Source organism: Notechis scutatus, chromosome 12 (assembly GCF_049901735.1).
Source record: "Notechis scutatus isolate UNSWTSFEM ecotype Mainland chromosome 12, rNotScu1.2, whole genome shotgun sequence".
Lineage (NCBI taxonomy): Eukaryota > Metazoa > Chordata > Lepidosauria > Squamata > Elapidae > Notechis > Notechis scutatus.
The window spans coordinates 2,355,117-2,371,807 of NC_142020.1; the positions used below are offsets into that span (position 1 = coordinate 2,355,117).

The 16,691-nt window shown below is 44.8% G+C and overlaps 1 protein-coding gene across 1 annotated transcript in view; it reads right to left on the reverse strand.

The window, feature by feature from the left end:
* Positions 1-16,691, reverse strand: part of PKD1 (polycystin 1, transient receptor potential channel interacting) — a 196,672-nt gene that overhangs the window by 12,993 nt on the left and 166,988 nt on the right. Inside the window, 7 exon segments of the mRNA XM_087973113.1 lie at positions 2,046-2,173; positions 2,898-3,037; positions 5,896-6,090; positions 8,639-8,841; positions 9,679-9,797; positions 10,086-10,191; positions 13,808-14,010. Of these exon segments, the coding sequence (XP_087829239.1) occupies positions 2,046-2,173; positions 2,898-3,037; positions 5,896-6,090; positions 8,639-8,841; positions 9,679-9,797; positions 10,086-10,191; positions 13,808-14,010 (1,094 nt within the window).

The following is a 16,691-nucleotide window of genomic DNA, read 5'->3' on the forward strand; positions in this document are numbered from 1 at the left end:
CAAAAACCATCCAGCCACCGTATTTCAATGAGGACTCAACCACGCGGGCCAAAGGTGTCTAAAGGTTGAATCATGGCAACCGGACCAAAACTTGGTTCTGGTCATCAACTCACACTCCATTTGGGGTTGTTTACTTGGCAACAATGCCTAACCAGAAGTGTCTAGTTGTTGTTTTCATCCAGAGTGTGTGTGTTTTTTTTTTCAACCTCCCAGGTGGGACTGTGGGATTTCCTGCTGCTCTTCCTCTTCCAGTGACTAGCCGGGTCTGAACCTGTTGAGCTCAGCACTCTGGGCGAGGCTCCTGCTGAGGCCTTTTCCCCTTGGATGTCTTTATGGTCCTCAACTCTGCCCTTCAAGCCACGGGCACCAGACTGAGCAGCATGGGGACTCCCTTGGCCTTCGAATGGGACTGGGAAAGGGCTTGCTAGGTTGGGAGCGCCCCCAAAGGGAGAGGTGGGACTCCACTTGCCTGGCCGAGAGGAAAAGGGTCTAAGGGCCTGGAGGTCTAAGAGTGGCATGCAACCTTGCGGGTGGTCGGTGGCTTGAGCTCACCCCCTCTGCCTTTTCTGACTTTTGCAATTCTGAACTTTTTAACTCTTTTTAACTCTTGGATATGCCGTTTTCCCAAAAATACGACCTACCCTGAAAGTAAGTCCTCGCTTGATTTTGTACGCGTTATACCCAATATAAGCCCTATCCCCCAAATAAGCCTGAATTAAGATCGCGCCCACTCCAGGGTGGATGGGTAAAAATTAAGCTAGAGTGGGGATGGGGGGGGTGGAGCTGCCCTACAGTTGTAGCCAGGCCTCGTACCCCCCCCCATACCCGCCTTGCTGGCCCGTTTCTTCTGCAGCCGGCAAGGCTTTTCTGAAGGCCTCTGGAGCTGATAAGGAAGCTCTGGGTCGGCCTGGAGCTCTCTTGTCAGCTGCAGAGGCGTCAGGAAAGCCTGGCTGGCTGCAGAAGAAGCAGCTCCTGAAGGCCTCTGACAGCAAAAAGGAGGCCGGGGCGATGCATGCGAGTGAGGTTAGTCAGCGGATGACATCCCCCCAAAAATAAGACCTGGTACCTTTTTTGGTGGCCAAAATATATATATATAAAACAGGGCCTTATTTTTAGGGAAACATGGTATTTTTTTAAAAAAAACGGTGTCTCTTTTTATGCTTTTTATTTGTAAACTGCCCAGAATCCCATAGGTGAGACTGGTATAGAAATCTGATAAGTAAAACTACTTAATAAGAAAGCATGTCCTGATTTATCCAAATATCAGGAAAGGCTCCATATTAATGGAATCAAACAGAGGGTCCGTGGTCAAAAAAAGTCATAGAGCGGGAGAGATCAAATCTGGAGCACCTGAGCAATCCAGAGAAGAGTCAGGCTTTGGTAGAAGATGCCACACCAAATAAGACTGTGGCAGGGAGGAAGCTGACCTTGTTTCTTAAACCAATTATTTCTATTCCACACCCGGAACATGGTGCATGATTTACTAATAGCAATAGCACTTAGATTTATATAATGCTTCACATTGCTTTTACAGTCCTCTCTAAGTAGTTTATAGAGTCAGACTATCACTCCCAACAATCTGGCCCCTCATTTTACCCACCTCGGAAGGACGGAAGGCTGAGTCAACCTTGAGCCGATCAGGATCAAACTGCTAGCAGTTGGCAGAATTAGCCTGCAATACTGCATTCTAACCACTGTGCACCATGGAAGGAAGGAAGGAAGGAAGGAAGGAAGGAAGGAAGGAAGGATGGAAGGAAGGAAGGAAGGAAGGAAGGAAGGAAGGAAGGAAGGAAGGGCAATAGCACTTAGATTTATATACTGTTTCACAGTGCTTTACAGCTCTCTCTAAGCGGTTTACAGAATCAGCCTCTTGCCCCCCAACAATCTGGGTCCTCATTTGACCCACCTCGGAAGGACACAGTCAACCTTGAGTGGATCAGGATTGAACTTGTGGCAGTGAACAAGAGTTAACCTGCAAATGCCGCATTCTAACCACAACCGCGCTCATCGTTGAAGAGATGAAGACCTGCTCGCTTCCCACTTACCTTCTCGCACACGGATTTGCCGCAGTCTTGGGACCCCCAGGGTGATACCTGAGCTTCCCTGGGCAGACCGGTTCCGGTACAGAAAGGGGAGCAGTCCCTGCGTGGCCCAAAGCCAGAAGTCATCCACTCTGCACCAACACGATGAAGGAGGAAAAGGAGAGAGCGACTATACTCAGCACAGAAGATGCTTGTCCCGATTTCAAAGCCCCTCCAGTCCCTGCCAAGCCCCGTTTCCCCCTTGGCTGGAGCTGCAATTTCCATCCTTATCCTCCTACCCAATCTTCCTGCGCCCAGAAGGGGGTCTCCACTGCAGCCACTGGATTCTGGGCCCAAGAGGGTTGCTCTAACCCCTCCCTGCCTGCTCTGCCACAGGGGCCAAGCAAGGAGGCCCAGCCTTCCTCCTAACCCTCCCACAACCTCTGAAGGCAGCTTCTGTTCCATTGGTTGATTGTTCTCACTGCCAGAAAATTCCTCCTTATTTCCAGGTTGAATCTCTCCTTGTTCAGCTCCTTGTTCATTATTCCTTGTCTGGCCTTCAGGTGCCTTAGAAAACAGGTTGACCCCTTCCTCCTCTCTGTGGCAGCCCCTCAAATATTGAAAGACTGCACTCCTGTCTCCCCTGGTCCTTCTCTTCCCTAGACTAGCCAGGCCCAGTTCCTGCAATCGTTCATTGTATGTTTTAGTTTCCAGTCTCCTAACTGTCCTGGTTGCTCTTCTCTGCATTCTTTCTTAGAGTCTCAGCATCCTTTTTTTATAGCATAGTGACCAAAACTGGATGCAGTACTCTAGGTGTAGTCATCAAAATGTCTACAAGGCTAAACATGTAAACAGTAGACCATGCAGCAGAAATACCTCTTAATATCCAGGAATTGTGTGGTGCCAAGTTGCTGCTTGATGGACTTTTGCAAAAGAAATGCCTGGCTGTTGTGTGAAGGCCCACTGTAGTTGGTAAGAAGGATGACCAGCAGGAAGAACATGTAGACAAAGCAGTTCTAGGAGAAACAGAGAAAGGGGACTTGAGTGTCAAGTCATCAACATTCCTATGCCTGTTTTAGTAGTTGCCATTAAAAAAAAAGGGGGGGGGGAGGAAATCTGGAAGATTCCAACATTCCAACTCTTACCTTTAAAAGTTTGTAACTAAAATACCAGGGCTTTTGCCCACAAATATATTTAATTGGAGAACGTGAAGGATGACATCCAGCCTGTGAAGAGAGAGAATCTGGTTTATGAGACACCAGAGGGGAGGGGGGAAACAGGGTCACAGGGGACTTTAAATTACGTAGGCCAGGCTTCTGGTTTGAGCTTCTTCAGCGACAGACCAAAACCTCGTCTCTGCGAGGCTTCGATCCGTGCTTGCCGCTGGAGCGCCCCGAGCTGGCTGGTTTTGGGGCTAAGCCACCTTGTAGAGGTGGTGAAGAGGGGGGAGACTGCCAGCAGGGTTGAGGAGAGCCGCATCTCTCCTCCCCAGCTGGCCATTACTCCCTTTCCCGAAGGTGGTTGCAGCTGTGGTCAGAAATGGCCACCACAAAGAAGAACTCAACCGGAAAAGAATGTGCAGGAGGAAGATAAGAAGAGAAAGTTTTGGTTGACTGGGTCAAACAGCAAAAGCAACAAATAAGGTACCCTGGAATTGAAACTGTTAAAAAACAATAACATTGTTCCCTAAGAAAATTTTTAAGCTGTGAAGGAGAGAGAAAAGGGAAAAGATTTGGTTTTCTCCTTTTCCTATACTGACAGCTAAGAGACTTAAGTAAGAAATTGGGGAAAAATCCACTTTGACATCAATAGGCATTTAATGCTGAAAATAAAAAGTCAAAAGGATAATAAAGATTTCTGGATAATTAAAAGCTTTTGAAAACAGGAAAGGAGAGAGGAAGAATAAAAGGGCAGGATCTGGAAGGGAGGAGACTGCCTGGAATTAAAAAAGAACTTACAGCAAAATCTCAACAAGACTTCCAAAAGATACATTCTAACTGAAATATCGCAACAAAAACCCAGGGAAGAGAAAGTCGAAAAAGAAAAAAGAAGATATAACTCGGGACTATCTGGATTACTTGATGATTTCTGGATTCTTGGTTATTGTTTTGAATGACTAAAATCAATCGGGTGGTTGTTTAAAACTGTTTAAAATGGCTCCACTTTTAGAAGAACTGAAAATGGAACTTAAAAAGTACAAAGAAGATGCACAAGAAGGGAGAGGTTCTTTTGGCTTCGTATTTCAGTTTTTAGAAATGGAGATTTGGAATTATGAGAAACAACAAGAAAAGACTGCAAAACAAGAAGACTGGGACAAAGAAGAGCCATCTTTAATGAACAAGTAATCTTAGATGGGGGGGGAGGAAAGGGGGGGAAAGAGAATGGAAAGTTTAAGATTGGGAAAAACAACTCCCCCCCCAAAAAAAAATAGAGTGAAAAATAAGTATAAAATCAGAAAGCAACAGAAGAGGGAAATGCAGAAGAGAGAATTAGAAATAGAGAGACAAGGGGGTAAAAAGGGGAGGGAGAAGATGAGAGGGAAGAAAGAAAGGAAAAGAAGTCATAAAGGACAGAAACAAAATACAGAGAAACAGGGCCTATTTAGAGATAATGGGTGAAAATTTAATGGAAAAAGGGATTCTGCAAAGGTACATAAGATAGTATGGTTATATTAGAAGCAGAAATAATTTTAGAAAATATGAAACAATGTATGATTAAAATGTCTGATAAAATAGCTATCATAATTCAGTGGAATGCTTGTCAATAAATAAATGTAATAAAAGGTATATTTAATGATTTATTAAACATATGTGAAGAGAAATAAGGGAAAAATTAATTATGGAGATTATATGTGTTTTTAAGGAAGTATATTTAATTGAAAAGAAGTGTTAAAGATGTTAAGATTTTAATGATTATTAATGATAGAACTGAACTGGAATGGAATGAGGGTTTATAATTATATATATTTACAATCTTTTTTTTAAAAGAATATAGTGTATATTATAAGAATGTACCAAGCAGAATTCGATTGGAAGTTATGTATTATGTATTATATTGAAGGTCATAACCTTAAGGTATATATTGAAGTTTAAATAAGAGTTGAATGGATGTAATTAAAAGATATAAAGGTGTCATACTCCAATTAGTAACTACAGGAGAAAACTTGTTTAATCAGAAAAGATAATATGAAATTGAAACAGAACAGACAAAAGTATAAATATAATGATTTGAATTGAGATGAGATAATCAAAAAAAAATTGAGAAAATCAAAAGAGGGGAAAAACTATATAGAAAATGTAAAATAGTATAAGATATGGAATAGAATACAAAAAGGAGCATGAAATTGAGTTTTGTGTCTGTATAAAGAAGTTCAACCCGGGACCATGCTATTTTCCAAAAAGATGTTTTACTTGTATTTTGTATGTGTGAAAACCCAATTAAAACTTTATTTAAAAAAAAAAAATTACGTAGGCCAGAGTTGGCTGCATACAGTTGGCTGCATACAAATGGGCAGTGCCAGTTTGTTGCCTCTGATAAATCCTTTGAAGTTTTTTGAAGTTTGGCTCAAGAATCATGATTTAATTAGAGCTGGAATCCTGATAACTTGCCATTCTGCTGAGAAGAACCCAAAGCAGCCCCTGCACACAAGACGCCCCAACCAGGAAGGGAAAAGGGTTTCTGCACTGGGATCTGGGGATGCTTGCACGCCCACCCTCTCACGGACTCCCCTTTAAATCAGGACATCTGGGGTTCCTGCTGCCAGGAGGGGAGATGACACCAGAGGCCCTGTCTCCTCTTTCTCCTCTCATTGGGCAGAATCCCAGGGCTCTGGTCCTCCCCTCCCAGATAACACCTTCCCCCCACCCCTTTGTACCTTGAGCAGGCTGTGCAGAAGCTTGACCTTTCTGGCCTCTTCCTTGGCCTGGAAAAGAGCAAAGCCCTGAGGGGGCCGGACCTTCCCGATCTTCTCCGAGATGTGCTCCACAATGGGGTGTTCCACCAGGGTGTCGTCCTCCTCGGGGTGCAGGCGCTTGGCCACCAGAGAAAAGTAAACGGCTTCCAGGAGAATCTGCAGGCACAGACCAGGCAAAAGATCAAAGCCCTGGAGAGTGGGAGTTGACATTGCAGATCACCTAATGCAACCCCCTGTTTCAAGGGAAGATCTGTTAAATCAATGCCCTCCGTTGCTATTCTGGAGACAGCACAATGCTCCGAACCAGAGGTCTCCAAACTTGGAAACTTTAAGATTTGTGGACTTCAACTCCCAGAATTCTCCAGCCAGCAAAGCTGGTGTCATGCCCCTGTCCGAGTCTGAAGCCCAGGAGGAAGAGTTCCTAGGTGAACAGCTGACAGGGAGTGGAGTGTGGCTCCATTGGCTGTGGAGGAAACTGGGGAAGGGCAAAGTCTGGCTGGGCAGAGCAGGGGAGAGGGAGTTCAGAGGAAGACCCAGGCCCACCTTCATCCTAGGGCACGCAGGGAGGAATGGAGAAGGGAGCAACGTGGGTTTATCTTGTGTTGACTTTGTTTATCTGTGTCCCTGGTGTCTTTCCAACTGTGTTGAGTTTTGCCATGCCTTCTTGCTCACCCCCTGCCAAACATTTTGCCTTGATTGGACTTATAAGTTACAGATTTTGTTGATCATGTTTTGGACTTGATTCTCTGTTCCTAGGAGAGTTTTTCTCCAGCCAGAAGGTAACCAGGACATTGGAGGCAAGGTTGGAGTTAATAAAGGGACTCCTACGGATTATCTGACTGTGTTGCCTTTGTGCTACGCCCCATTGGGTCATCACAGCTGGCTGGAGAATTCTGGGAGTTAAAGTCCACAAGTCTTAAAGTTGCCAAGTTTGTGGGGACCCCTGCTCTGAACAGACCGTCGGGGATTCTTGTTGGACCCCAAGGGGAATATGCTCCAGGTGCAACTGCCCTCAACAATCCCTGCATATTGTGCCAGTGTGTAGGTTCCTCTCCCTTCACAGAACTGGCTCTCTGCCCTCCCGGCCTGGATCTTCCCAAGCAGAAGGTAAGAGGCTGGCCTGTAAATAATTCAGCCACCAGGTTCAACCAGGAGCCGTTGGAGTTCATTGTAGATTTTAGAAAGAACCGGCATGGTCCTGCTTCACTCAGTATCAAGGATCCAGCTGCAGAGATGGTCAATAGTATTAAGTATTTGAGGATGCAGATAACTAACAATCTGAATTGCTCTCTCCACAAGTCATCCATAGTGAAGCGTGCAAAGCAGCATCTGCATTTCCTGCGTCGGATGAGGAGAGCACTGTAGTAGCTACTGAGATCCTATGGATGGCGCTAGATGCTAGCAGCAAACTGCAGTGTCTAAAAACCTATATGGGGCCGCTTGGTTATTTGCATGATCTCATTCCCTATATCTGGTGAAGGTGGAAAGTCCCGGACTTTCCAGACATATAGGTGACCTCATTTTACTAACATCACCACTAGTATTAAGGATTGGTTGGGAGGTTGCACCCATGTGGGATCTATTCTCCAATCCAAATACTGTATCTATGCTACTCTTCCTTGCTTGTAAAAATGGTATAAAAGAATAAACGCTGCCCAGGCAGTCAGACATCTTGGCACAATGACTGATCTTTGAAATCCATCAGAGCACCTCTTTCTCCTCCTGTCCTAGCCTCTTTTTACAGAGGCATGATTGAGAGCGTTTTAACAAAACCGCATCCCTGTTTGGTTTGCTGGCAGCAGTGCCTCAGATAGAAAGCCCCTAGGAAGAGTGGTAAGGATAGTGGAGAAGATTGTAGGAAGCTTGCTTCCTCTTATTCAGGATACTGCTTATAAGCGCTATGCGCTTAGAGCTCAAAGCATTGTTAGAGACTCCACACGGGGGCTTCAAGGTCTGTTTCTGTTGGTCCCCTCTGGGAGGGGATTTCCAGATTCTGGAACAGCTTGGTTCCCTAGGCCATCCATCTGATAAACTTGCAAGATTCGATTTTCTTGCCGTGTACATGTATACATCTGAAGTAGGTTGTGTTGTTTCTCTATGTCATATAATATATGTAGAATTTTGTGTTTATTTATTTAGTCCAAGGGTCTTCAAACTTGGCAAGTTTAAGACTTGCGGACTTCAACTCCCAGAATTCCTGAGCTAACATGACTGGAGGAGGAATTCTGGGAGTTGAAGTCCACACTTCAAGTCTTAAAGCTATCAAGTTTGAGGACCCCTGATTTAGTCTGTCATGGTTATGTAGTGTATATTGGAGGTGGTGACCCTTTGAAAGCTGTATGCAACGAAATTTTATTTTAATGTATGCTGATTAGTGTACATTCAAAGTGACAATGAAGTTATCCTATTATCTAATTAGGTAGCTTCCTGAAAACCAAATAAGTTTTGAGTTGCAGCAGAGGTTCTCCACAACCATTTTGACAGCTCAGTTTCTCTTGAGGGTGGGAGACAATGGGCAAAAATATTTGTTGGATGCCTACTCCAATTTTAGCAACACAAACAAACAAAAGAACAAAAGATGGAACATGAAAACGAGGGGGAGGTAAAGGAACGGAATGCGGCCAGAGAGAAGAGGAAACCAACTACCAGAGGGAGTTGAGGAAGGGACCTAGCGTGATCTTCTAGGTCTCGTCTTCTACCTTACCTTGAGGGGTTCCCAGAGCAAAAAGGAGGAGAGGAAGCTAAAAATCCCTGAGATCAGCCACATGAGGGCCACACTGGAGCTGAACCCCACTCCGATCCACACGGAGACTCCAAAGCAGAGGAGGAGGAGGAGGAGGCTGATGGCATGGGCCAAGGAGGAGCACCAAGAGGGCAGCAGGCGCTTCTGGAGATGGTGGTCCACAACTGCAGGCAAGAAACGGGGTGGGGAGGTAAATCTTGGCACAAGGCCCCAGCTGGCACAGGAGTATACGAGGCCACACTGAAGAAAAATTTAGGGTTAGGACTTATTTAACAAAGAGATAGAAAAGTGACACAGTCACAACTGAATTGCAGGGAAAGAGGAACAGACGCTATCTAGGCAAAAGCCCAGCCCAGCTCAGCTCCTGGAGGGCAAATTCTAAAACCAGGTTCCCTTGGCATTTTGGCACTAAGATTCCTCCAGAAAGGCAGCTGTGAGACCCCCTGCAAGTTAAAAAGCATCAGGTCTTTGTATGCTTCCTTAAGAAGGGGTGTGGGAGGCCTGAGGACTTTGTATTTTCCCATGTGGGCCACGTGGCCACGTGATATGCAAAATTATACCTGTGAAAATATAAAGCAATGGCAACACCATTTTTAACCTCTATGTTAACCTAAGATAACTTACTGGAAAGAATTCTCTATTGTTTTGTATAAAGGTTATATATTTAGCAGGTTACGCTGTCCAGTGGCATGTTAATGATGGAGATTACTGGAAATGGAAACGGGTTAAACAGGACGAAGAAACAGATGTTATGCTACAAAAATAGGGGTGTTGCATAGCTGGATACATAGCTGGATAGGTTGTGAACCCAGGAAAGGGGCAGAGATTATTTTCAGTATTTGAACCTGTATATAAACCGCAGCCTTCCTGGGAACCATGTCTTCTGCCCAAGGGCGGAATTCCCTTTTGCAAAAGCTTCATAATAAAGCTCTTCTATATTGTCCACGTGTCTCCAGTTGTCCCGAATGGATGATTTTTATTTCAGGCCAGAACAAGGTTACCTGTTCGGGTTGATTTGGCAGAATGATTCAGTTCCCGGCCAGGGACTGCCACGCTCTGGCCTTTCTCGTTCAGCCTCTGCAACACGATGGCTTCCATCTTGTCTCCCGGCACGTTTGACCTACCGGAATAATCCAATGCAGGAACTCCTTCAAATATTGGCAGGAAGAAACTGAGACTTTTCGGGTGGGTCCACTCGCCTCTCAGCCCAGGTTCCTCCTGACTTACCAGGTGGGAGGCCAGGTGCAAGCCAGCCAAGGAAAGCCCTACGCAATGCACCGCCCCCTTTTCAATATGTTGCATCTCACACACACACACAAGAACTCAACCCAGAAGAATGGGAGGGGGTCCTTCTGAGAGCTCCCCTCCCCCACCCCAAACACATCCCTTTCCCTCTCCACAGACTTACAGCCCCGAGAGGAGGTCCGTTTCCACCTTGGGGCAGTTTCCCACTTCCTGAAGATGAGGGATGCCACCAGCTCCATCTGCAAGAATCTGCCGTATCAGATCTTCGTCTGTTATGGGAAGAACAAACCAAGTTCTCAGGGCAAATGGTACCTCTGATGGGTGGGTGGGTGGGTGATGGCCTGGCCTGTCTTCCTACTAGGTGCATAAAACCAAGCACTCCACCATACCAATATAAGGCATTGTGCAACTGCTGGGAAAGGAGCCCTCCCCCGTCAAACACAATACCCTCCCACCCACAAGGAGTAGGGGCCAGCCATCCTCTCTGGGCCCTGTGTGGAAAACCCTGTGGCCAACTTGTGAGGGGAGAGAGAAATGATCGAGACACGTGACCATGTCTCCTCCACTCTGCTAGGGAGAACTTCCCCGAAGATGGGCTCCAGCACAAGTCCAAAAGCTTGGATGGCTAAACCTCTGGTCCTGGGGACTGACCCAGATTGGATCCTGCAATATTACCTTGGGATGCGTTAGATTCGCCTTCTGTCAGACTTGCCCCGGTCTACTCTCTCAGGAAAGCAAGACTCATGATTCCATTTAGTTGAAGCAAAAGGACTTTTACCGAAATAAACTGGTTGCAGTAGAGTCATAAATGGAGTCATGAGTCTCCCTTTCCTGAGACAGTAGATTGGGGCAGGTCTGTCAGAAGGTGGGATCTGATGTTCCCGCCCCAAATACAAAGCTACTCTTTCGGACTCCCACTCCCTCCCCGCATGATAGGTTACAGCTCTCTCGGAGGCATCTGTTGTGGCCCACCAGCTGCCATCAGAGCTGGCAGCTGTTGTGGTTAGCCGGCAGCAGGTGTGGATGGCTGAGGAGAGCGAGGACTCAGATGAGGGGCCAGGACCATTAGGGAGTGGACTGCTGCCTTCAGAGATTGTGGGGGCTGGCAGCAGCGATGAGGAGGTTCCCGAGGAGCCTGTGCCAAGTGCGCGTGTGTGCAAGATTGCTCAGAGGAAAGAGCAGCTGCAGCAGCACGAGCGACTCGGGAGTAAGGCTGCAAGGTAACGGCCCCTCCTTCAAGAAGATAAAAGCCAGCTGTGAAATGAACGTTCTTTGCAGAGGCAAAGACGTTTTGAAACTCCAGCCTTGTGGACATTCCAGTATCCTGAGTTTGTATTTGAAGATTCTTATTTTTCAAGTTATTTCTTGTCTGTTATCTTTTGGCAAGCCTTGCACGGTTTGGCAAGAATTGTGTTTATCACAGCTAATTATTTTGTAAAAGCATTACAAGGTTTCTGTTCCTTTTGGAGTGTGTTTGATTTGCTGGAAAAGGGCGTGGATCAGAACAGCAGCAGAACTGGATGAGGAGGAGGCTGGGGAGGAACTTGGGCCAGTCCTGGAGTCTGGGGAAGGCTCTGATGGATGCTCTGTGTTGGACGCAGAGATAGAGCCAGGGCCGTCTGTTCTGACCCAACCAGGTTCCCAGAGAGCAAACACAGACAAAGGCAGCGGCCCCCACCTTTCAAGGTTTAATCATAATTCTGTTCCTTTACAGATAAAAGGCTGCTTTCCAACAATTAGTTCCGACAAGAAAGAGCCTTGCCAAGTTGTTTGTCAAGGCTGCCAAAAACCCAAAGAACTAATTTACAAGATTCTCCAAACACGAACTAAGATGTCCCCTAGTTGAGCTTCAGAGCTTCTTTGCTGTCTGCAAAGAACGCTTTTCCAAATCTGGCTTTTATCCTCTTGAGGGAGAGGCCATTATCTTGCAGACTTACTCCTGAGTCACCTGTGCTGCTACAATTGTTCTTTTCTGCAAGCAATCCTTCGTGCATGTGCACTTGGCACAGGCTCCTCGGGAACCTCCTCATCGCTGCTGTCAGCCCCCACAATCTCTGAAGGCAGCAGTCCACTCCCTGATGGTCCTGGCCCTTCATCAGAGTCCTCGCTCTCCTCAGCCATCTGCACTTGCTGCCGGCTAAGCACAACACTGTCTGACATTTCCCAGTCACCGGAGAGGCAGCTGCCTTTGGAGGCTAATACGAGTGAGGAGGAGGAACAGCTAGAGCCTGTTCCAGACACACGTATGCGCAGAGCTGTTAGGAGTGGGGAACAATGGAGGACAAGGAATCAACTTGGGAAGCAAAGCACACGTGGACGCTGAATGGCCCCTCCCTGGTTGGGGAATAAACAGAAGGAGAGGGGAGTGGTTGTCTTAGGAGACAACAGTTCGTCTTTCTGAAGATCTTGTTCATTGTATTTCGTGCCACAGAAATTGCTTGCCAAAACTTAATTTGCAGCCTTTCAGCTGGGAGCTCACGGTCTTGCAATTATCGCAAGGAACTGATAAGGTCTGTACTGCAGTTAACTCCTTGAAGGACTAATGTAAAAAAATAAAAAAAAAAAAAAAACAAAAAAAAAAAAAAAAAAACCCCCAAAAAATCCCCCCAAAAAAAAATATAAAAAAAAATAAAACACCAAAAAAAAAAACAAAAAAAAAAACCCGACAAAAAAAAAAAAAAAACTCACCCCCCCCCCCCCCCCCCCCCCCCCAACCACCAAAAAAAACACCCTTATAATAAAAAAAAAAAAAAACCCACCAAAACCCAAACCCCCCCCCCCCCCCCCCACCCCCAACCCCAAAAACAACAAAAAAAAAAAAAAAAAAAACAACAACCCCCCCCCCCCCCCCCCCACCCCCAAAAAAAAAAAAAAAAAAAAAAAAAAAAAAAGTAAAGCATTTCAATCTTGACACGGTCCCCCAGCCAGCCAATGTGATGCCGGCAAAATGCTTTGAGAAACCCTGAGGTGTCAAACTGGTAACATTCCTTTCTCAGGGCAAGTGGCCTTGAAGATCCAGGCACAAGGTGGCTTGGTGATCCAATCTTCCTCCATTGTCAGTCCCCCCCTCCCTATTTCTCATGTTTCAAGTTAAAGTAATAGCACTCAATAAGCCCCTGTCCTCCCTCCCTCCTCCTGCCTCCATGGCAGGGCACCGGCAAGGTACCAAGCCAGTGACGATGGACCTGACACCTTCATTCATGTCTCCTCTGCACAAATTGGTCTGCAAGGTCCTCTTTAAATCCTCTGGGTGTCACCGTCATCCCAGTCAGAGAGATCCTCCCTCCCTCCCTCCCTCCCTCCTCTTTCTTTCCTTCCAGCTTGAGAGGCTGGTGGGGAGAACTGCTAACACGTTTTGGCCTGGCCTCCTGATATGGGAGAAATCCCCCTTCTGAGGACTCTGGAAACTCTTGGCAGGTCGAGGTGAAACAGGAAGGCCCATTGCATTCAATATGGCTTGATTTGGCTTAGCAAGGTTCGACAAACCAGCATTTTAATTTTTGCGGTAGGTGTGACTAAGATGTGAAGCTCAGAGTTTTTCCTGGCTCTACACTGCAAAGCCCTTTCTAATGCAGAGATATAGAAGGGGAACACCCGAGGGGTCTCCAGGATGTGGTAAAAAAAAAGAAAGCACGATGGTGCAGTCAAGGTTCTGCGCTTTTGTATTGTGCACCAGGCACATGATGCGTGTAAACATCTGATGGAATTTCAATCCCCTGATTGTTCCTGTTCTTTCTCTCATGACCCCAAGAACCCCTCTGATTCTTCCACACAAGAAGAATCTCTATCCCCCCTCTGGGTAGCCCAGATCTAAGGGCCAATTCTACACCGGACGTCAAAGTCCCTTGCAAGCCCTCCGTGGCTTCTGCTCCCCCTCCCCCTTACCGGAAGCAGAGAAGTATCTGGCTTGAGCCTGGGGAATAGCCGGTGTCAGGGCATCCCCCTCAGGGGCCAAAGGAGCCTCCAGGCCGAGGTGACGGCTGGTCCGGCCTCTTTTCAGCTTCTGGATGGTGTTGCCCATGATGGATGGGTCACTGAGAAGGTCTGGCCAGTTGAGCAGGGCTTCGTTGGACTGCCACCGGATCAGGCTGCTCCCAGACAAAAATCGAACAGGGTGTTAGTGATTTGGGAATTAACCCCTAGAAGAGTATTGCAGCAGTAGTCAAGCCAGGAAGCCAAACGAGAGTGGAAGGGCCCCAGAGTATACACACACTGAACACAAACACTGTTTGTAGTTTAAATAGTTTTTAATCCAGTTAGAGTTTAAGCATTGTCATTCAGTCCATTAAGTCATTCACAGTATTTCCATCCAGTAAGACTCACTAGTATAGTCCAAGTTAAGAGTCTCTTGCAATATCTTTATCAGCCGATAAAGATATCTTCCTCCTCCTCCGGTTTCACTCTCCAGAGAAACAAACGCTGGATATTCAGTAGAATTACGCAGTAAATCAGCAAACAGTAGCAAACAATAACAGTTCAGTCACAGGCACTCACAGTCAGTAATCACAGTTAGTCGCAGCAACACACAGTTACAGCCAGTTACAGACAGTAAGATTTTCCAGCTTCTAATGCTTCCTTATATTGTAACTTCTAACCGCACCCTTAATCGGCTAATTGCCTGCTGCATTGTACTTAAAGTGATAAGCACTTAAACCATGATATCTAAGTTTTATATATTTATTCACCCAAACCATATTTGGTATCAATGTTATACCTAACATACTCCCCTTTTGGGTGAAATAAATATATAATACCTTTACAATCTTATCCCATATTTTTCACAACTCTCCTGGTGCTTACTGGCACCTTGGGCTTTAGTAAAATTATCAGCAAATTGTCCTCCCACATACAGTACTCTAGCTGAATCATCTTACTTCTTACAGATTGTCTCACGTTTAGGTATCTTAGATCTGTATGCTTGCTCCTTGTTTTTACTCCTATATTTGTGGCCATTTGAATTGCTGCCTGATTATCTTCATGTATAATTATAGGATAATCTACAGTTATACCTATATCAATTAACATTTGTTTATACATTATTAATTCTGTACATAACAATGATAAACAGGAGAATTCTGCCCATAGTAGACAAACTTATATGCTGTTGTCTTATTGACTTCCAGCCTATTAATGTCTTACCCAGCATTATGGCTGTTCCTGAAGTCGACTTTCTAGTGTCTCTTTCTGATGCAAAGCTAGCATCTGCATATGCACTTAGAATTAAATCACCCTTTGGTTCTAAATACAATGAATAATTCATTGTCTTTTTAAGATATCTTAATATCCTCTTAGCTGCAATCCAGTGTCTTTCACATGGTGCAGAATTGAATCTAGCCAACTGATTCACGCAGTACGATATATCTGGTCTAGACCAATTACTAATATAACTCAAACTACCAATTAAAGATTGATAAATCACCTTATCAAACTCAGGGCTTTGTTCATCAGTGTTGCATAACTCCTGACTCATTGAGTCTTAGCTGGCTTACAAAGCTCCATCTTGTAATCTTTTAGTAATTTGCTTATCTTATCTTCCTGAGATATCTTAAAACCTTTCCTTGTTTTCTTTATATTCAAACCGAGATACTTCTTTATCTCCCCTAATTGCTTGATCTTTATTCTCTTTCCTAATGATGCTATTATTTTATTTGCTTCATCATTAGTTTCAGTTATCAAAGCAATATCATCTGTGAATAGTAATAATAATGATACTTTCCCATTTGTCTCCTCTTAAACAGACATGGATCGGCTAAACCAGCTTTAAATCCTATATTGTCTAGTTCCTTTACAATATACTGGTTCCATTCATAGCCTGATTGTTTAAGACCATAGAGACTTTTCTTTAACAACCAACAATCATTATTATCCTTACTTTCACTTTTAATACCAACAGGTTTTTTCATATAAATAATATGTTTTAATGGGGCGTGCAAGTAAGCAGTTTCCACATCTAGATGGTTAACTATATAGTTTTTACTAGCTGCCCACACTAAAGCTGCTCTCAAGGTTGTTGCCTTAAGACTAGGTGCAAACACCTCATCATAGTCATTGGCATTCTGCCTAAAACCTTGGGCTACTAACCTTGCCTTATGGATTAAATTACCATCTTTATCTATTTTTACCTTAAATATCCATTTGCAGCCAATGGATTTCTTTCCTGCAGGTAATTTGGCATTTTCATACACCTTCATATCTCTTAATGAATTCAGTTCCTTATTCATTGCTGCATACCATTTTTCTTTTTCCTTAGTAGGATACTTTTTAATTTCTTCAACAGAATTAGGAACTTGATTAATCTGGCACACTGTGTTAGCCTGGTACCTATCAGGCGGTCTAGATACACGTGTAGTTCTTCTGGGAATTACAGGGCTTACAGGAGGACTTTGTTGAACTACTACCTGTTCATCTTCCTCATCCTGTTCAGCTATTGAATCTGTTTCTTCCTTTATGGGCACTATTTCATCCTGTATTTGTCTCTTTACTTTATTTTTAAAGTTACAGGGATAACTAATGGGATTTCTATAGATTCAATAATTACATCTTTATTGGCATCCTGTTCTAATTTCTCCCATCCTTCATGTTCTAGAAATTGGGCACTAGCACTACATAACACTTTAGATGTGCCTTTCTCCCAAAATCTATATGCCCTATGGTTTGCCTGATAACCAACGTAAGAAAAAATCTTTTAGCTCTATGTTGCCCTTTTTTCTGAGTTGTGCAGGAATATGCACCCATGCTGGTGCACCAAATGTGTGCAGGTAACTTAGAT